This window comes from Penicillium macrosclerotiorum (assembly GCF_028827735.1).
Source record: "Penicillium macrosclerotiorum strain IBT 26536 chromosome Unknown utg000008l_segment0_segment0, whole genome shotgun sequence".
Taxonomy (NCBI): domain Eukaryota; kingdom Fungi; phylum Ascomycota; class Eurotiomycetes; order Eurotiales; family Aspergillaceae; genus Penicillium; species Penicillium macrosclerotiorum.
The window spans coordinates 2283974-2304097 of NW_026643087.1; the positions used below are offsets into that span (position 1 = coordinate 2283974).

The 20124-nt window shown below is 51.0% G+C and overlaps 6 protein-coding genes across 6 annotated transcripts; 3 read left to right on the forward strand and 3 right to left on the reverse strand.

Annotated features, from left to right (window-relative positions):
- Positions 1-377: 377 nt before the first annotated feature.
- Positions 378-2240, reverse strand: N7462_009006 (fungal trichothecene efflux pump; the record flags this gene model as incomplete). The annotated part of the gene is made up of 3 exons (XM_057080720.1): positions 378-919; positions 986-2033; positions 2097-2240. 3 exons carry the CDS (start codon positions 2238-2240, stop codon positions 378-380), a joined length of 1734 nt encoding a protein of 577 aa, XP_056931048.1.
- Positions 2241-3812: 1572 nt separating this feature from the next.
- On the forward strand, positions 3813-4967 carry N7462_009007 (uncharacterized protein; the record flags this gene model as incomplete). Its single annotated transcript, XM_057080721.1, has 4 exons — positions 3813-3973; positions 4027-4230; positions 4293-4507; positions 4696-4967. 4 exons carry the CDS (start codon positions 3813-3815, stop codon positions 4965-4967), a joined length of 852 nt encoding a protein of 283 aa, XP_056931049.1.
- Positions 4968-9100: 4133 nt separating this feature from the next.
- On the reverse strand, positions 9101-9379 carry N7462_009008 (uncharacterized protein; the record flags this gene model as incomplete). The annotated part of the gene is made up of 1 exon (XM_057080722.1): positions 9101-9379. One exon carries the CDS (start codon positions 9377-9379, stop codon positions 9101-9103), a length of 279 nt encoding a protein of 92 aa, XP_056931050.1.
- Positions 9380-9839: 460 nt separating this feature from the next.
- Positions 9840-13886, forward strand: N7462_009009 (uncharacterized protein; the record flags this gene model as incomplete). The annotated part of the gene is made up of 5 exons (XM_057080723.1): positions 9840-10109; positions 10781-11208; positions 11416-11662; positions 11764-12721; positions 12787-13886. 5 exons carry the CDS (start codon positions 9840-9842, stop codon positions 13884-13886), a joined length of 3003 nt encoding a protein of 1000 aa, XP_056931051.1.
- Positions 13887-14916: 1030 nt separating this feature from the next.
- Positions 14917-16722, forward strand: N7462_009010 (origin of replication complex subunit 5 family protein; the record flags this gene model as incomplete). The annotated part of the gene is made up of 3 exons (XM_057080724.1): positions 14917-15003; positions 15121-15498; positions 15589-16722. The coding sequence occupies 3 exons, from the start codon at positions 14917-14919 to the stop codon at positions 16720-16722; spliced, it is 1599 nt and encodes a 532-aa protein (XP_056931052.1).
- Positions 16723-17469: 747 nt separating this feature from the next.
- On the reverse strand, positions 17470-19487 carry N7462_009011 (uncharacterized protein; the record flags this gene model as incomplete). The annotated part of the gene is made up of 10 exons (XM_057080725.1): positions 17470-17669; positions 17747-17912; positions 17981-18375; positions 18438-18535; positions 18592-18641; positions 18690-18771; positions 18834-18864; positions 18922-19183; positions 19230-19342; positions 19427-19487. Coding segments are annotated over 10 exons (1458 nt in total), but the record flags the coding sequence as incomplete, so codon positions are not given.
- Positions 19488-20124: the final 637 nt, after the last annotated feature.

Below are 20124 nucleotides of genomic sequence, written 5' to 3' on the forward strand. Positions count from 1 at the left end.
TTCTGATCTAAAATTAAATGTATCTTATTATTTGATTATCGATCGTATAGAAAATAAAATAAATTCAGTAAGGTAGGATTATATATACGTAATATGGTGATTTGACAGAGCTCCTACTATCCGACCCTAACCGTGGAGACTGAACGTGATTCAGAGAATAATGGAATGTTAGACCTTACAAAACCTCTAACAGGTCGAGGCTAGAACCTGAACCCGGAGATTGGGTTAATATGTTTGCTCACTGTTGATATCATACTTTCACTACTGGGTGGATTTGACAGATGAGTTCATTTTACTTTATGGTCCAATATTGCACGCCATATTGCCTCACCTTTATCTTTCTTGAAGATGGATTTCATTTCAAAATGAAAACAATACTAGAAGTATGAGACAGCAATATGGTCATCCATTAAAGATGTGAGATCCCCAAGAAACCAGCTCGCGATACAAGCAGTAGCTCCGAAGGCAATCGAGATCAAGTAGACTTTAGAAAAGGAAACCCCAAAAGCACTAATGACAACCTGATGCAAAAATTCATAACTTTCCGGCCGTTTTAGCTGAGGAAGCGCTGCCGCATATTCCGAAAAGGGAATTGCTAGAAGCGTGGACGGCATGGTCTTAAGGGTCAATGGATCAGTAATGCCGATTTTTATCGCAGCAGGAACAATTTTCGTCTCTGCTTCCTCGGTGAGTTTCGCTATAAATTGGGTGTAGAAGATACTGATTCCTACAACTTGTCCAACGGAGCGAAGGCACACGGTTAGAGATGTTGCCGTTGCGATGAGATCATCTGGAGATATGACTGTGACTATGACTTGATTGGGAACGAGAACTCCACCAACACCGGTGAGACCAAGCACAAGAGGGGCCCAGACAGTGTTAATATTATTCCGATCGACGGCAGCCATACAGCCAATGGCTAGTATGGATGGTCAGCAATAAGTCACCAATACTGCGAATGATGCACGAAAGCATAGAGACTTACCGACAGCTTGGAGGACACAGAAGCTTGTCATGATAGGACGAAGATACCCTTTGAATGAGGAAATCATGATAGCAGAAATCAATGATCCCCCGACAATACAGAATCCAAATGGTAACGTCCGAATGCCCGCCTGAACATGACCTGAGCCGTATATGCTGATGGATTGCATGACCCAAAAGAACAAGATAGGGATATAATTAATGCCCGCGACGAGGATCACCACCATTAAAGCAACGAATGCACGAGAATGTAGAAGTAGACGTCTCGGAAACATGGGATACTTAGCCCACAAAGTCTCGTATAGAAAGAAGGCGACGACTAGAATGGCACCAAGAATTAAGCACGAAAGCACCGCACTAGAATTCCAGGGATATGTCTTTCCTCCCCAGTTGAGCCCGATAAGAAAAACAACAACGCCTGCAATCATGAGGAATCCTCCTAGGAAGTCAATTCTGCGAAGCATCTCCATACGACTCAATCCCATGGCGTTGACTCGAGGTGCGGGATTGTAGAAGATGGCAAGAACAAGAGCCGTCAGTAAGTTCCAGATTGCAATCAAGCAAGCACAATATCGCCAGCTATATTGTGCAATCAGCTCTCCGTACAATGATGCCGGGGCAAAAGGCAAGAAAGCGGACACGACAAGAGCAGCATAGAATCCTCGTTGATAAGTCGGTACCAGCTCAGCCACAGCAGAGATTGACATCAGCTCCTGGATCCCAACCCCAACTCCTGATATAGCCTGCCCCGCAATAAAACCCTTTCCATTGGGGGTTGCGGCACAAAGAATCATACCCAGCATCGAGGCGAGCACTCCCACAATAGTCACGCTTTTTCGCCCAAAGAGGTCGGCAACTGGACCAGCGAAGGGAGCCACGGCACTGATAGACACCAAACCGGCCGAGAAGATCCACACTAAGTCGTCAACGGCATTGAGGTCATTCGCGACAGTGGTGACGAGAGCAGCAAATATAAGGGAAATCACCTGGGAGCCGACAAATGCCATGCAAAATCCGACCAAGACCATCAAAAATGTGACGTTACTCAGCTGTGCGAGAATAGCAGTGTCAGCTATATTCTCATGGTTACAAGTTTTCTTTTCACAGTTTACCTTAATTTGCTTGGAGTGAGAGCGTTCAAGTGCTTCCAAGTCATCATTTTCTTTGTCATGACTCTCAGCATCCCCACATATCTGCTCAATATGCTCGTTGGCGACGTCATCAGAGGGCTTTTGGTCATTGACTTTCCTATTCATTATGACATTCATGATAACAGACAAAGATAGATTCAGCAAAAGCCGTATAAATGATCCACTGTAGCCTCGTTTTCTGAGACTTAAGGTCGTGACCTGTATTTGATAACATCCCTGTTATCCAAGAGGGCGACCTTATATAGCCTTATGATTTATTTCCAAAGCAGAGAAAATGCGAATACGAATGCGAGTATTCAAGCTCTATGGGCCGGCATTATTCGTCTATAATTTCCTTGAAAAAGCTGAAAGCGACAATTCAGGTTCATGAACTAGGTACTTCACTGAGAACCACATTCACCCATGTACCAAAGTAGATGAACCTCTATGAGAACATTAATTGATATTTGTGCAACTGTCAAAGCGCCCGTATTCACGACTTATTCGCCGTATAATCATCCCCGCTCTGATTTCTCATTGAGGGGTAGTGATAGATTCATGCCTTGAGAACTTTTCGAAGCTAGAGGGACGCTGTCCTAGTATAGCCCTAAATACCTCGAGGCAGCCAATAACAGTGGTGAAAACCAATTTTCATCCGAGGTCCATTTACCCCGCATATAACAAAGCGTAGCGCGCTGTTCGAATTCAGTTTGATGTAAGCAAGCCATAAACTAAACAATGTCCGAGCTTATCAAATTTGGAATCTGTTATTCTAACCGAGGCTAACTCACCACAGGATCCAAAGGCTCTGGACTGCCCATTTTAGACACATCATACTCGCCCATCCTGGATAGTCGAATCTTAAAAGATCGTATATTCTAGAGCCTTGATTAACCTGTGCGTGATCAGATTGGTGGCATATTTATTCGGGACCGCACATCCTGCCAGGGCTAGTCTGGGCAGCACAATAATAACGCCAACTTAGTCTCCTAGTTAACTTATTGAATTTCAAGAGTTATAAAGTAAAAGTTATGCATGTTTAATAGCGGATCAAATTCAAGCCGAGAGATATGAATATGCATCCAAATTCTGCTTTCCAGGCGCCATTTCCGCTTATTATGTTCAATGAGGTGATGAAAACCTGGTTTCATCTAGCGACGACGTATGAATCTCTATTTATAATTTGCCATTAGTAAATAATGCAAAGAAAAAAAGAGGATGATATCTTAACAGGTGTAGTTAAGGAAGGGTTAATCTATGATCGCGAGCAGACGGCAATCCTGCGACAAAGCCAGTAATGATCTTGATATGATCCCTAGATAGCCTAGCTTAACCTCGTGATGACAAGAATTGAGGACTATTAAAAATGAAATCAATAATCAGTGCATAGCCTCGGCTACTTCCTAAGAAGATGTGGCCAGATTAGGTAGAACTAAGTGATGATGACCTTTTATCATGCACGAACTCGGATATGCGGCTAGCAATCGATCAATACACGAGGTCTGAGTCCCTCACCTCAAGTGTATGGTAACTTGAAGCTATTGAGATATGGCCAGGTAGTAGACAAGGTATAAATGGGTCGCATTTCCAACGCAAAGAGAAAGGAATACGGAAGCAATAATTGCATTTAGTTTCTATTCCTACTACCTTCCCACGAAACTTATCTTCAATTTTCAATAAACTACGTCGTGTTTGAGAATGTCTTCTACTATCACTGAAAATCCCGCTATTGCCATTGACGGCATGAGTGACAAACGTCGAGATTTGCCCACACAGATTTTCCATGCCGATGAAGAGGCCTACGCAAAGGAACTGGAGCCTTTTGGTGGAAAAGAGGACATGACGAAAGGTGGAGATGTGTATGTTCACTCCTCTTTGCTCTTGAATCATGGTATACTTATCAGGCTGTCAGTTACTATCCAAACCCTCCCAAAATGGCTGTTGACATCATCGTGGGTGATTTAACTGGCCGCGAACACAACTTTACCCTCGAGAAAAACGGATTTTGTCTCGCGAAGCAGGAAACGAAGGTTATTATGACGACTGAGGATCTTCAAGACGCCAGGAAGATTAAAGAAGAGTATTATCCTGAGATGCAAGCCTGGCTGAAGGAGCTGTAAGCGTGGAACTCGTCTCATTTACCGGCAACAAATAGGTTTACTGAGCCACATATACTAGAACCGGCGCGCCTATCGTGAAAGTCATGCATCATGGGTCTCGAGTGAGCACCAGCTTACATGGTGCTAACAGCATCAAAAAGGAAGAGGTGGGCCAGGTCACTCGGCCCGGTCCTGCTGTATTCGGAGCACATCTCGATCAGTCGACCTGGCAGGGGTTCAACGTCATCCACAAATACTTTCCTGATGAATGCGAGGCATTACTTCATGGTCGATGTATGATTGTAAATGTACGGTCTTCGGCTTTCACATATTTTTTATATATCTTTGATTCTCCGCCCCCCCCCCCCCCCCCCCCTTGGCTATTCTTGCTGATATCAGGGCAAATCAGGCATGGCGACCAATCAAGACCGTGTACAAACACCCATTCGGGATCGCCGACGCTAGCACTGTACCGTATACAGATCTGGTTGTTCGCGCCAACAGATGGCTCACTGAAATTCGAGAGTCAATGGGCATTCGACCAAATCCGACTGTCCACAAATGGTATTACAAGTTCGCCCAAACGGCCAACGAAGTTTTGGTATTCAAGCAGTTCGATAACTTTGGCGACGCCAGGGCGTGCCCGCATTCTGCATTCATTGATCCTGAGTATGAGGATGCGGAGCCCAGAGAGAGCATTGAAGTTAGGGCAATCCTCCTCTGGCCCGATGAGAAACCGACTATTTTGGGTTGAATGAGGAGGAATTCTACCAAAACAAGCTAGTCTAGGACTCTTGCTTAGTGTACCTTCAGTAAATCTACTCTTGTCTTTTTTCAGAGCTCCCCCATGAAGGATATAAAATAGTCATCCGACGGATGTACATTCAAATCCTTTTTTACAACCCCGGATGGGGGAGGTTTGATGCTAGACCTCATTACGTACTTGAAATTGAACATTGTAGTGGGAAAGCTACCTACCGATGGCAGGATCTCTTTCAGAGATATCCTTCGAATACATAGTTATGATAAACATTGACGCGCTACTGTAGTTGTCATGAAATAAATCATCCTATCGGCTGTACCAATTGAGGGATAGCTAGAGATTATACTGACTGACATATGCAGATTGACCATGGCTTGTCTGCATCTGTGATTGGGTTGCTGAGCGATCCCTGAGCATTAGTCATCTCTCCCATGACTCTGCTGACATGATCACTAAGAGTCTCCGCCGGTGCTGACATCTACTCACTGTGCTTGCGCATTGCGCGCCTTCATCAGAGCGGCAGCAGCCGAAAGAAAAAAAAGGCCCACCCGCCAGACGTTATGTGGTCTTTATGGGTACATGGGTGTCCACTTAGGACGTAAAAAAGGTGCCAGACTCGCTAAGAAGGGCGACGCGTGTGTGAAAGGGTTACCAGGATAGGCCTGAGGAGCCAACAGTCTAGAAAGGCTCGAGACGCAGGGTGGTGGAGCATCGAGACCCAATTTTAGGGTTGACGACCTGCGACCGGGTTTCAAGAGCCCCATCCACTCTCGATCGTCTGCCCTACATCATGGCACGTCGGGCCACAGGCCTGTGGGATTCTGATTTGCCTCTCTTTTTTTTGGGGGAGGGGCGTTATGAAATATGCTGGACATGTGGAATACCGAACATGGTGGAAGCGGGCAACACTTGTGGCGACGGAGGGATGGACTGATCTAGGATCGCGGCCTGCAATCGAAGTCCCGGGTTGCGAATCGGTCGAGGGCGCGACTGGCGTGGCGTTGGGCATGAAAGGGCGCCGGAGCCCCCCTCCTCCCACTTCCCCGGTCCCCTTCAGTCGCCAGGATTCGCGAAAAGAGGTCGGTGAAGATGGTACAAATCACAAATCATGGGCTCAGTTGGGCCTCCAAACGCGCCAGGCTCGGTTGGCCCTGGTTGTGCCGCATCCTTCGAGCCTTGGTCCAAGCTCCGTCGTGCACACACGAGATGTGTCATATCTTTCCCCCGGGGAGAGGGGGAGGGGGGGCGCTTGAGATCATCGTGCGACCTGCCGAAAGTTACCTAGATCGCTGGACGGACAGTCTGGATGTCTAAGGCGAGAGGGCCAGCGTGTACTGTAGATGGGCATACGCTGTGTATCGTCCAGAGAGGAATCCGTACTTTTGGCGCAAGGGCCACCATGAATGGACACACGAGGGGCACGAACATCGTGGCAGCCCCAAAACGGCCCCGATCTCGATTCGGAGATAACAACAGAGGTCCAGACGACTCTTCGTGGCCAATGGCTCATTTCGAACTCCAAGAGCGGAAGAGGGGGTGGGCAAGACACACACGGTGTGGCCCGTCCTGATTGGCGAATCGAGGCTCCGAGTCTGGTGTATGTACTCCGGACGGAGGCTTCTGGACGGAGGAGACTGGGGTTCGCCATGCAGGATCCCCACACCTGGCGAATACTGTATGCTCGTCATTCGGTGGATCAGGGGCTCCCACCGACACGATCAGCACGGATGGCTTGTATCACGTTCACCGCTTCTCTGGCCAGTCGCCCCGGGCTGACTTGGGCGGGATCTAGTGGCGACCGCGAGACATGAGCCCACGAGAAGAGCCCACGAGAAGAGCCCACGAGAAGAGCCCACGAGAAGAGCCCACGAACAGCCCTTTAATAGTGTGCGTGCATCTTGAGGGCCATCACATCAGAAGACAGCGTGGAGTCGTGATAGTCTTGTCGTCAGGGCCGGGATGCTGCTTTCCATGACGACCGAGGACGCGAGGGAGCGAGCGAATCATCTCCATAGGATCACGGGGGAAGGCCGGGGCGCTTCGAGGTTTGATCGAATGTTTCCCTTCTCCTCGAGTCGGTTTCAGTGTAGTAGATCGGGTCTACGACAACATCCAGAGTAACAGCCCAGATCGTACCAAGTACCCAAGATAGCCAAGTACTAACATAGTCGAATTGCCAATGTGAATCAAGTTGTGGCTCAAGATTCGAGATTCGACGGTCGATTGATGGTCCCATAGTCCCATAGTCCCATAGTCCCATATTGCTGTATTCCCCGTATTGCTATCTTCCTATTTTGCTATCTCCCTCTATTCCTGCCCCTTAACTCCGCATTGGAACTGTGCGGATCCATGGATGGCCACGTTGCGAGCGTACCAAGGGAGACCCGTCGCGAACCAGCCAAACACCGGCGCCTTTAGGCTGGTTCGTTACGGTTCAGGGCGAAGCGCCGCCGTGCATTATTCATCCGAGCTCCTATCGACTGCAATTTGTGGCAAAAACCGGCCCCCCTCCAAGCAAGCCCCCGGCAACCTCCCCCGATGGAGACGATTTCTCCTCATGAGGATTCGCTTCTCCCTCATGCCGCCCATCACCTGAGACAGTTGATATTTTCCGCCCGAAGCAATTGCAAACGCAATCGCCCGAATTCTTGAGCAACCATCCTAAATTTCCCCCCCCCCTCTCCCGTGGAAATCCCATGAGATCGCACTGAATTCCCGTCCAATCCAGGTACACGGGCGGCTTGCCCCGTGCGGTGGCTAAACCAAGCGGGTTTAGAGGGCGATCCGCTGTCACATCTCCTCGGGCACCTGAGCTTTCTCGCACCACTCGGCGCGTCTCCACTGGGCTCAAATGAGACGGTGGCTGTTCAATTGGTATGGGCGAGCAGAAAATGCATCGGCAGCTGCAGCTGCCACGCTCCTCGCTAACAGCACATGCCGGTCAGACGTCTACGGGGATTCATCGAATTGACCGATGGCATTCCTTCCGGCCCTTGATCGTTTGTCTCGGGTTCTTCCTCGTTGATTTTTTTTTTTTTTTTTTTTTTTTCACGCCGTTAGAGAAGGCGAGAGAGAGAGAGAGAGAGAGGAAGACGCTTGCGCGATCGCGTTCAATCGATAGGGCGACGAGCACGGACGATACTGCGAAGCCCGTCGTGGCGTCTACCATTCGGTATGTAGTATGTAGCATACAATCTCGACGAGGATCGCCCCGATGTCGACGGGGGGTCTCAGGTCTGCGGTCCGAGAACGTCTTGCGAGCAGCATTTCCAGGGAGGTCCTGGTCCAGCTTTGAATAGATCCTGCTGCATTCTCGTGGACCATGAGGGGGGATCGAGCCTCGCGCGGTCGGTCATGGACGACCAGAGGTCTCGTTGTGCCTGTCCCGATGAGCTGCTTCACTCGTGGTGGTACAGACGGTCCGGACGCCAGAGCCTCTCCAATCATACGGGAGGGCCGAATGATTTCCGAGTAACCCTGGACGATCATCTGCAGTGGTCGGTCGGGTGTTTCATTTGTAGTTAGGGTACAATAGCTAACTCGGGTCGAGAGCTTGGGAAAGCAACTCCGACAGGATTGGATTGGATTGGCTTGGATTGGACGGCCGCCTCCATCGTCACCCTCCTGGTCTCTCTCGGTAGTCGGGGCTATCAAAGAGGTGATCGCTAGTGCATTGTGCTGAGATCGCGCTCGGGAGTATATCCGCGTCTGCAGAGGGTTCTGGAGGGGGCTGGTGGACGGGTTGAACCACGTCGAACCGTCCAGTGGACGGACCGGAGGACTGTAATACCCCAATTCCAGGGAGCACCTCGTTCCTCATGGTCCAGGGCCGCCCAAACATCCAGCAAAGAAGATCCAGCCCTTTTCTGGAGACAGTCCTTCTGTCCTGTATATCCTGTATATCCTGTATTCCGTATCGCATCCTGTCGATCCAGCCAGCAGACAGTGCCGAATCAGGTCCCAGCGGGTTGGGCCTTTGCGCCAGCCTTTGGGGCTTGTCGGGGCTTTGGGGGGGCTTTGGCGCGTCTTTCTTCTCCTCCCCCCCCTCTTCTTTCTTCCTCCACCTCTCTCCCCCCTCTCCTTCTCTCCTCTCTCTCTTTTCCTCCCGTGTACAACAGCTTGTATCATTCTTTTTCCTTGCACCTCTTGTTAGGTTTGCTGTCTCTGTTGCTGGCGACACGCTCGTTTGGGTTCGTGGTTCGTGTTTGTTGCTCCTCGCTAAGTGGCGGTCGTGCTCCATCCCACGCAAAGACCTGCGGCTGATCTCCGCACGCCCTTAGGAACATCGTCCTCTTCTCCTCCTCTCCCCCCCCCTGGTTGGCAACGCCCCAGATTCCCATGAATTCTGGTGGATAGGGATCCTGATCGTCTCTGTGTGAATATCGGCCCTTCGAGGCGTTCATTGTGTGAGTGGTCTTCATTTTCGCGAGCGCAGATCATCGCCGTCAAACCCCTCAGCCCCTCTTGTTTCCCCTTACTTGGGCTCGCCGAACAAGCACACCGCCAGCCCGCCACATCATATCGCACACAACGCACCGAAAACACCCAACATATACACACACCAACCCCCAAGTCGTGCGCCCCCGACCTCTTTGCCTCAAAAGCCACATTTTGAGGCTGGTCTGTCGCGTGTGGTGCCTCCTCCTGCTCCCCCCCCTCCCCCCCCCTTTGCCCTTCCTTTCACCCCCTCTCCCTGATAAAAGCTCCGACGGGCACCCCCGTCCAGCTATCCCCGACTTGCAAGGTTCCTGAGGCCTCACGATCGCAAGGCTACAGATCAGGACCAATCCAGCCCGTTCTCCCAGTACTGACCGATGCTGTCCGTGGGGACTCTAGTTGGACTTTTCGGCTGCTTTGCCCACCATGGCCTTCAAAAACGGGCTGAGTGAACGCCTCGACGAGCTTCGTTTCCCCTCCCCTCGATCGCCACCCTCCGAGTCGGCCTTTCCAGGCTATACTTCCCTCTCGCCGGGCCATTCGAATTTTGGATCGGGCTTCTCGCGGCCCTCGAGCGATGTGCGAGCCAATCTGCAACGGCGATTCACCACCGACTCGAGCAAGTTCTCTTCGTCATGGAACTATCTCAACCAGGGGTCCACCCCAATGCTGGACCCTCTCGACCTGCTGTCTTCAGTGAGTCTCCCATTTCTGTTGTAGTGTGCTTCAAGGAATATACATAGTCTTTTATCTTCCCCTCCCCCTCCCCTTTCCCCCTCCTGTGTTTTTTTTTCCCATTGTCTACCAATCCCGTCCATGGATGGCTGCAATTGTGCTGCAATCGTGGTGACCGAGGACCTGAGGGGCTGTGAGTAAAAACAAAAGAGCGTGGCCTAGGCGGCCTTGGATGAGAGACGGTGCGTGCTTGCGCGCGATTGGTCGATTTTGATCGCATCACCTCGCCGTTGACTGGTGACTGGCGGGGCCACCGCTATAAAAGCAAGCTCACTTGTGCACGTCCTTTTCACTTCTGCACACGCCTTCACTTTCCCATCTATTTCTTGATTTCCATCCCCAAAGCCGTCTTTGTGGCATTGGACCATGACTGCCACATGTAAGGGCGGAGTCTGCCACATTGCATGGTGTGGGTGGCTTGAAACAAGCTCAATGGGTGCAGGTTGAACGCTCTGCTCTCAACTGAAGCTTGGCTTTCCTTGGCAGCTTCTTGACTTGCTCGTCTTTCTTGATCCAGCCGTTTTTTTCCCTCTACCATTTCCTCCTTTGCTCTCTCTTTCTCTTTTGCAGATTCAGCTTTATTGCCACGGGCCTTCCTCATTCGTGGATAATTCTTTCTAACAATCCCTTAGTTTGAGAAAAAACGTCAGCATATCGAGTATATGCGAGAGCAGAAACGACGTTTTGAAGAAGACATGAAATTGCTTGACATGCAGCACGAGAAAGAAAAGATCGAGATGGATCAACTTGCTCGTGACCTCGCCAAGGCTGGACTGTCGGGACCCGTCAGTGAACCGACCACTCCTCCTGAGCACCACGAGCCGGTCTCCAGTTCCATATCTCGTCCAGGCAGATTCTCCACCTCGAGCGTCACTTCGTCCCCGGGATTCTTTTCAGCCTTCGCCCCTTCTTCGCAACTCACCTCACCCCAGGCACCGACCCACACGGCCCATCAACAGCCTGTTGATCGCTTCGCGGGTCACTCTCTTCCCGGCTCCCGTCGCAACTCGGAGAAGGAGGACTTTATCATGGAGAGTGCCCCGTTCCGCCCAGGTCCCTCGTACGTTACTTGCTTTCTATTGTTCTATCTTTCCCCTTGCCGCCTCTCATTGTCCCCACCGTGGAGTCATTGTCCCTAGCTCTCACCTGGCCTTGTTCTGCTCTCAATTTCCCAAGCCATGCAAGGCAACGATTCATCATTTTCCTTCTGATCTGCTTCCTCTATGGAATGAACCTCCACGTGACATCTCTCTAACAATTTGCTCAGGCTCCACCGATACTCGCTGCCTTCAAGCAACTTCAATAGTTCGTATCGGCCTAATTCGAGTGCATATAATACGACATCTGGCGTCGATTCTTTTGCCGCCACAAAGCATCTTTTCTCATCTGACGAACCGAAAGCAATCTTAAAAGACGAAGACCGCCTCTCCACCCCAGACATCAAGGGGTACATCAGGATGACGGAGCCCGACGACAAATTCCCAACTTTATCTCGTCGAGATGGTTCCAATATAGTAAGTTCTTTATCATTTACCGTTGCTTCTCGAAAAGCAGATGTTTGAAATCCAGAAAGTGATATCATGCCAAGAAAAAAACATACTGATACCATTCTCAGCTCTCGGCAAACCCTGATGCTCTTGATCTCGCCAACTCCCGAAATCCCGGCTATGCTGTCCACAGTCGTTACCGGAATAGTCATCAGAGCATGCCGCAGAACCTACCAAATGCGATGCGACTTGATCATTTGAGCAGTCCGACAAGTGAAGACCGTGGCAACTCGACTTCTCACTCCCGCCACTTTGCACGTCACTCACTTGAGGGAGGTCTCAAGTTTTCCAACGACCGTCCATCAGATTCTGTGACCCCTGCTCCTGCCAGCCGACCTACCTCACTTCAATCATCGTACTCGACCAACGACTTGCCCACTGTCAAGGGCAACGGCTTTGATGCAGCCATCACCCCTCCGAAGACAAATGCTGAGCACCTTCACCAGCACAATGCCAGCATGGGTCGTATCCCAACCGGAGCTGTCAACACCCGCTCTGCTAAGGAGTCCCCGGAGTCCGATGTAATCAAGAGCAGCCAGGCCGCTCAGACGATGCTTCAAGCTAGTGCCGCACCCTTTGGCCCTCAGCTCACCTCAGCCGCATCCAACAATGGCTTGACTGGCACTGTTGCAGCTCCCACTGTGCCATTTCCTGCTATGTATGGATATGGCATTCAGTCGTTCGTCGGGCAGGCAAACCAGACTCCCCAGGCAACATCTGCCATCCCCAGTTTCACCCCTCAGGCTGCATATGCCGGCTACCCTGTATTCGCGAATACTGGCTACCGTTACAATGAGACTGTGAACCGTGCTGCAGTTGGTCAACGTCGTCAGACAGAGAGCGATGCAACTCTGACAACCAGGTTCGGCAACTATCCAATCGAACACTACAAGGGAGAGCTGTATAGTCTCTGCAAGGACCAGCATGGCTGCCGGTACCTGCAGCGCAAGCTGGAGGAGCGCAATCCGGAGCACGTGCAACTGATCTTCAGCGAAACTTACATGCATGTGATTGAGTTGATGACTGGTATGTTTCTCGACATGCTTGAAATATTTTTCTACAAGGTTATGATGTTAACTTGAATCTGCTAGACCCATTTGGCAACTATCTTTGCCAGAAGCTCCTTGAGTATTCCAACGATGAGCAACGTACTGCTTTGATCAACAATGCTGCCCCCCAACTCGTCAAGATCGCGCTCAACCAGCACGGCACTCGCGCGTTACAGAAGATGATCGAGTTTATTTCGACTCCTGAACAGACTCAGACTGTCATCCATGCTCTGCAGAATCATGTTGTGGAGCTAGTCCAGGATCTCAATGGCAACCACGTTATTCAGAAATGCCTGAACCGTCTTGGCGCTGATGAGGCTGAATTCATCTACGAGGCCGTTGGTGCCAATTGTGTCGTTGTTGGCACCCACCGTCATGGTTGCTGCGTCCTGCAACGCTGCATTGACCACGCCTCTGGGAACCAAAAGGCTCGACTGATTCAGCAGATCACGTCCAACTCCTTCGCACTTGTCCAGGATCCTTTTGGAAACTATGTTGTGCAGTACATTCTGGATCTCGCTGAGCCACGTTTCACCAACCCGCTCTGCCAGACCTTTGCCGGCAATGTTCCTTCCCTGTCAAAGCAGAAGTTTAGCTCAAATGTGATCGAGAAATGTCTGCGCACCGCTGATGGGTTTGCTCGACGTGAGCTCATTGATGAGATACTGTCAGGCAACGAGCTGGAGAAGATGTTACGGGATTCATTTGCCAACTATGTTGTGCAAACTGCCATGGACTTTGCCGACCAGGAAACCCGCCAACGGATCGTGGATGCCATTCGGCCCATCCTCCCATCCATTCGCCAGACCCCCCATGGCCGTCGTATCGCTGGAAAGATGATGGCCTCGGAGAACTCTGGTCGATCCAGCACACAGAGCAGTGGCCAGGTCACTCCCAACGAAGTGAGCACTGGGCAGATCCCGAAGCAGCTGATGGGAAAACCGTTTCCTTTTCCACCCGGGTCGTCTATGCATACTCCAAGCGGATCCAACACTAGCTTTGGATCCCACGGCTTCGCAGGCCAAAACGGATCACCTCCAAGTGGTGCAGCCAGTGAGGCTCCAGCAATTTTCAGCCCACCGATGAATGCTGCAAACAACAACAACCTCGGCGCACAGAACCCCCTGTATGCCTACTTTTAATGGGGAAAGACAACTGTGCCACCCCCCAACTGTTCATACATCAACATTTTTTCTCATTGTACCCATATCGATCTCAATGACGTGACGATATCTCATGATCTAACGGATTTCTTTTCATGACTGCCTGACATGTTGCATACTTGCATTCGAAGCGAAATCAGCATGATGCAGTCGGCGGCGGAGTGTGCCTTCTTCCCGCCTTTGCCTCCTCCCACCATTTTTTCCATTTTTTGTACTTTTTTTTTTCTCTGATGGCCCGTTGTGATTCCTTGACTTTACCTGAAAGTTCCACTCCAATATTTCCTGATTTTGGAACCTCCTGATCCTTCCTCAGGTTTGGTCTCAGTCGACATGGTATCTCAAGGACCATTTCATTTCCTGTCATTGTGTTTTCCCACCATTTTTTCCCAACTTTTTTTTCAATTTTTTTCCATTTCTTGTTGTCATTCATCCTGTATTTTGCGCGTTGATTTCGATTTGCAGTTGTGTTGTGCTGGGCTCTTGCTGAATGCCTCGCCCTGGTCAAAACATGTGTCCTGCAAGATCCGTTTCTTGATGAATACGAGATCGGGTAGTTGATCTGGCGTTCAGCCCCGGGATGTGTATCGTGGGGAATTTCTTCTAAAAAGGAGACTGCTCTTGATTGCTGGACTTCAGCTAGCTTTGCTTGGTGGTCGATCTTCTTTCTTTTCCCTTTGCTTTGACCCAAGGTCGCCACGATCTATGTTCCAATTCCTCCCCTCCACGCACGTTTTGCATCGTTGTACTTTAGCACTGGAATTCGAATTCGGTTTCCATTATACTTTTATCTTTATCTAAGTCGCTATCCCGTAGAGACACTGTAATTTCATATAGAATGGACTCTGATGGTGAAATTCACGCCAGTCCATATACCATGCTGTAGAAACGCGTCGCGAGAGCACGTGACCACAAGGGGGCCTCGGGCAGATACAGCCCGTCCTCCGCAATATCTTTGATCTTGCAGACAACTTCGACTGATAGACGGAGAAGAATAGGGTCCTAGCAACTCATGCAGCCGCTTGACGTTGCTCGCTCCCTGAGCGCACAATGGCCCTGCCGAGAGGTTCAAACCCGGCAGTTAGCCAACTTGCTCAACGTGCGTAGCTCTCCCGCGAGGGCCTCAAGAAGCTCCGGGACACTTTTGGGCGATCCAATTGAACCCTGTACCATGACTAGTACTGATTGCTGACTTGATTTTCTTTCCAATCGATAGCCGCACATCCCTAGCCCGCCTGCATTGGTCGTTCATGGTGTATCATCGACCTGCAAAACAACCATCATCCGGAGTGTTCTTTCTACGCTTGAAGTGCCGCACGCTATTGTTCGCAGTTCCGAGTGCATTACTGGACGACATCTCTTGACCAAGATTCTATGGAATACCCTCGAAGCCGTGGGCCGGAAAGATGAGTGGGAGAAATTTGGAAAAGGCCGGTGCGAGCACGTTTGTACCCTCGCAGTGCTCCTGGATGAGTGTCTCGCAGCGAGAGCACCGGAGAATAAAGGAAAGTTCGTGCTGGTACTTGATGAGATTGACCGACAGCGAGAGGCGCCACCCACCTTGCTGTCTGCTTTAGCGCGATTGGGAGAAATCGTGAGTGATCGGTGTCGAAGCACCCGTGATGGCAGTCCGCGTCCATTGGCCAGTACTAATGATTGTTTTTTTTTTTTTTTTTGGTTTCAGATCCCGTCGCTCTGCGTTGTTCTGGTTCTGAGCTCGACACCGCGGCCGCTTTTCTTGCAGAACGCGGCGGTTCCCCATGTCAGCTTTCCTCCGTACACGCGCAAAGAAGCCATTGAAATCCTATTGACATCTCCGGTGGCTTCGGTGGAGGGCTTGCCTGATGACACAACAGCTCGCGTATACCCGCACTTCGTGGCAACAGTCTATGACACTCTGGTTGGACCTACGGCAGGCTCGATACCTACTTTCCGGTCTATCTGTAGCCGGCTTTGGCCACTGTTCGTTGCACCGGTGGTGCAGGGCGAGTCCCCGCCTGGTGGAAACTCTGAGTGGGACTTCACACGCTTGCTGGTGAGGAATCGAGCGTTGTTCCGCCATCAGGGCGAGTCCGCACTTGTACATCGCATCGTGCCCGAAGACTCCTCTGTCTCAAGCAAAATATCTCGGAGACCGCTGGCGCCCGCAGCCACCCCGTCTGCCCTGCCGTCTCTACCTTACTTCTCAACCCTGATCCTCACATCCGCCTACCTGGCCTCCCACACCCCGCAACGCCTGGACACGATCTTCTTCTCCAAATTCTCCTCCTCCTCGCTCTCTGCCCGCAACAAGCGTGCCCACCACCGCCGTCGCCTGAAGGTCCTCTCCCAAGCCCAGGCCGAAGAAGCCGCCAACGCCGGCTCGACCACCTCTCGTCGCGGCAAGGGCAAGCGTACCAAAACCCGCATCACCAAATCAACCCTCTCCTCCGCCTTCGCGACCTCCTCCGCAACAACCTCCGCCATGGGCGGCGGCGCTGGCGTAACTGGCCCCTCCACCATCCTCACTGCTCGCCCGTTCCCCCTAGAACGTCTTCTAGCCATCTACCATGCCATCGACCCCAACCCCCCGGAGAACCCCATCCGGACCGGCGCCGTCGCTGATCAGATCTACGCCGAGCTGGCCACGCTGCGCCGCCTCCGGCTGGTCGTGCCTGCGGCCGGCCACCACGTCGGATTCGCGAGCACGAGTAGCGGAAATACCAGCGCAGATGCGGGCGAGAAGTGGTGTGTCAATGTGTCTGGGGACTGGATCGGCGAGTTGGCCAAGGGCATTGGAGTCGAGGTTGGGGAGTGGCTTGCGGGCGGATTGGACTAAGTAGGGGTAGAACACCAAGAAGTTTTTTTTTTCTGATTGGAATTATAATGGAATGGTGGAGTATGGGGGTGGATGGCCGGGAGGATCCTCGTTTCTATGTTGCATTTGGTGTTTGGTTGCTTTGTGTGTCTAGTCTGGGGCTGTTTACATGTTTGGGCGCGTGCATAGCATCTTGATTAGGTGTGAATCCAATATACCCTTTTTTTTTTATTTGTTCTTTAGCGGACGATGATTTTGCTCTGGAGAGGGGAGGGGAAGGAGTGTATTGATTGGTAAGATAGATATATGGCCCAGGAAATAGAAGAGTCCGTCATGCTCTCAACTATTTATTTTGAAGAGGCCTGTAGGATTACGCTATGATAGTCCTTCACGGCATTGTATATATTCTTGCGTTGAGGTGTGCCACGCGTTATGGGACATGTTCCTGGCTAGCGTTTTCAAAGTGGCACTAAAGAGGGTAGAGATGTCTGTTCTAGGAAGGGAGATAGATATGGAAACTTGAAAGAGAAAGTGAGAATTCATTTGAAGAATTAGCGAGTAAAACTCTTTCGAAGAGCTGCTTTCCAAATAAAATTACGTCGGACCATTGGCCCCGAGTAAGAAGGTTGTTCAAGAGTTCAGACATGGCTATGACATCAAGGGGGATTCATCTATCTCGTCTCTTGGCTGCGTGAGGCGAACCCAGCCCGGCTGAGTTCAGCTCAGGCAGCTGTCGCAAACATGGAGAGTGGAGAGTATCAAGGGAGATCACCACATCCACTGGTCGACAGTTGCTTTGGAACAGACGAGGAGGCTGGGTGTTTGGGGACCCTGCCGACTGGAGAGGTCTGCGCTGGACTCGAAGCACACGCATGTGATGGGATGGGTATAATGGTAGTCAGAAAGGGGAGAGGGGACTTGGTTGCCGGTGTTGATGGAGAAGAGTTGGACTTGGCGATCATCGGATGCTATATGTGGGTAGTCTCGGTGTTAGCGGGGTGGAGCACTCGAACGAGACCCTGGGAAGCAAGGACGGTTGACGTACCACTTGCAATAAGACCAAGTTCAGTGCTCACGTCGAAGTCGGGGATCACGTCGGGTGAGTAGTCAGGAAAAGAGAGGTAGGGGCGAGTAGACGTGTGAGACTGGGCGAGTGGCTTTGGTTTGCGCTGGAGGCCGTTCGGCGCGAACCGAATGTCGTACATTTGGAGCTGAGTCTTGGTATCAGAGACTTGTATGTCTGGGTATTCTGGTAGGATCAACACGACGGCTGACTTACCGAATTGTGGCCAGATACGACAAGACGATATGGGTCGACCTTGCGGATCTTAGTGACGGAATGCTGATGCTGCAGTCGCATGGCGCTACCACCGCTGCGCACGTCGTGCAGGAACACAGTGGAGTTTCGGAGCCCTGCCGCGATTATGTCGGTCGAGAGCCATTCAACGGCGCTAACACTGGCATGCGAGGAGTTCCCATGCCGGCGAAATCCTTGGTTCCCGGGGCTCTTTTCATGGGGGAAGGGTTTCTGGGAGAGCGTCCAGTGGCTACCAAGTCCCTCGAGCGTGTGCAGGCCATCAGATGTGCCGATAGCGAAGAGGGCTTTGCTGCCTGTAGGGCAGGCAGCGGAGCACCAGAGGGATGGTGTGGTCCTGATGCGGATAGGATGGGTGACTTGGAAGAGTAACATCAATATCGAAGCTTAGAACGGATCGTGGACAGATACATGGACATACAGCACACCGGCCAGCGATAGTCGCCGCCTTCATCTGGGTCTGGGAGCATGCGCGGGGCCAGGAAGGAGTCCCCATCCGGGCCACTATCCATTGTGGCCCTGGTTGAATTAGCATGATGTAGACCTGGCGCGAAGGCAGTAACTTTGCAACATACAATAAATACCCGGTGTGACTTAATGAAATCGATGAGAGCTGGATGTCATCCTGGTTAACGACTGTCTTTGATGCATTTCAGCGACGCGAAGAGCATACCCTGTAGGACTCTTTGAATAACACTCGTTCCATGGTGCGGTCATAGGTCCATCTTTTCTCGTCAAAATCCGGAAAACATATTCTGGAATCGAAATCAGCATCAATGAAACACCTCCAGCTCAGGACAAGGGATCAAAAACACACGATACTGATGACTCGTTTCCGCGATGTCCACCTAGAGAAGACAGAAATCAGCCCACGATTCAAGATCCATCGAAAATGGATTACTAACTCGCAATCAAAGCCCCAGAGCGCGGGTTTCGGAGGACATGCCGAATGGAATAGTCATTTGGCCACGGCTCGAATTGATGAAGCTTCTTTCGTCGAACTTGGCTCAGATAGCAGCGCGCCACCTGTTCCTGTCTCGTGGATGAGGACAAGATGCGGGTACCCAATTCCCGGTCAGCACCAACAAGCGGATGGTGTAGAAAACTTGCTTTGCGGACTTTCTCACGAGCTATTCTCTGGTCGAGATGGACTCGCTTGTTATGTTTCTAAGATGCGTTAGCATTGGATCGCCTAGCAACAAGGTTCAATGACGATGGCAACCTCTTGTTGCGTCCGCTTGCGCTTAATGGACTCTTTTGAGTACTGTATTCCTTGTGGTGCAACATGGTTTGCTTGGATCTTGAAGTATTTCTTTTTCTCCGGATCTGGTGAATGGTGAGCCACGCTCGTTGAGATGATACGTCATGCACATTGCGTGTTTCTGTAGGAGGCCCTCGGTTGCGACTGACCATAGTAGAAACCAGGGATTTCTCGGTTCATCCTTGCCTCGTAAGACAGCGTAAGCGCTGCCTGAGCGATCGAAAATATTTAGTGCAGAGATAGATAATCCAATAAGACTCCTAGAAAGTCCTGTTCCGACACCAGACACCGCATACGACTCGGTCAAGATATGTTGAATAAAGAGATGAGCGCGGGCGGTCTTATCGGGGGAAGTCAGGATCGCCACACGCCCGCAGATTGAGACAAATGCACAGGAAGATGCGAAATCCTTGATAAGATGAAAGTAGTTGAGCTTTTCTTTTCGAGGCCTAGGAAGGCCCCGCTAAAACCAGTCTCACCTAGTCGAGCTGATGCAACTTCTTCGATGGCGATGGCGAGGCGGAGAGCGTTACGTAATATCCGTGGCGTGTGGACACCTCAGACGCCAGGCGCCAATCGGCCAACTGACTTTAACTATTATACTTCGCCGTTGCCCTGACGGGCATCCAATTGCGAGTCGTTAATCATACTTCCGTTACCCGGCCAATCAATCAGAGCCAGGAGGAGCAGATTCATGGCGGATATTTAGTCACGTATCTCCGAGCAATGCTCTTCCTGTAAAATGCATAATTGCACATTTTCATCTGGGCTACGCCTCAGCCGCCGGCATGGAATCATTAGGTATTCATCCGATGCACGTTGAAAGTAGCTCATGAGACCGAGAGTG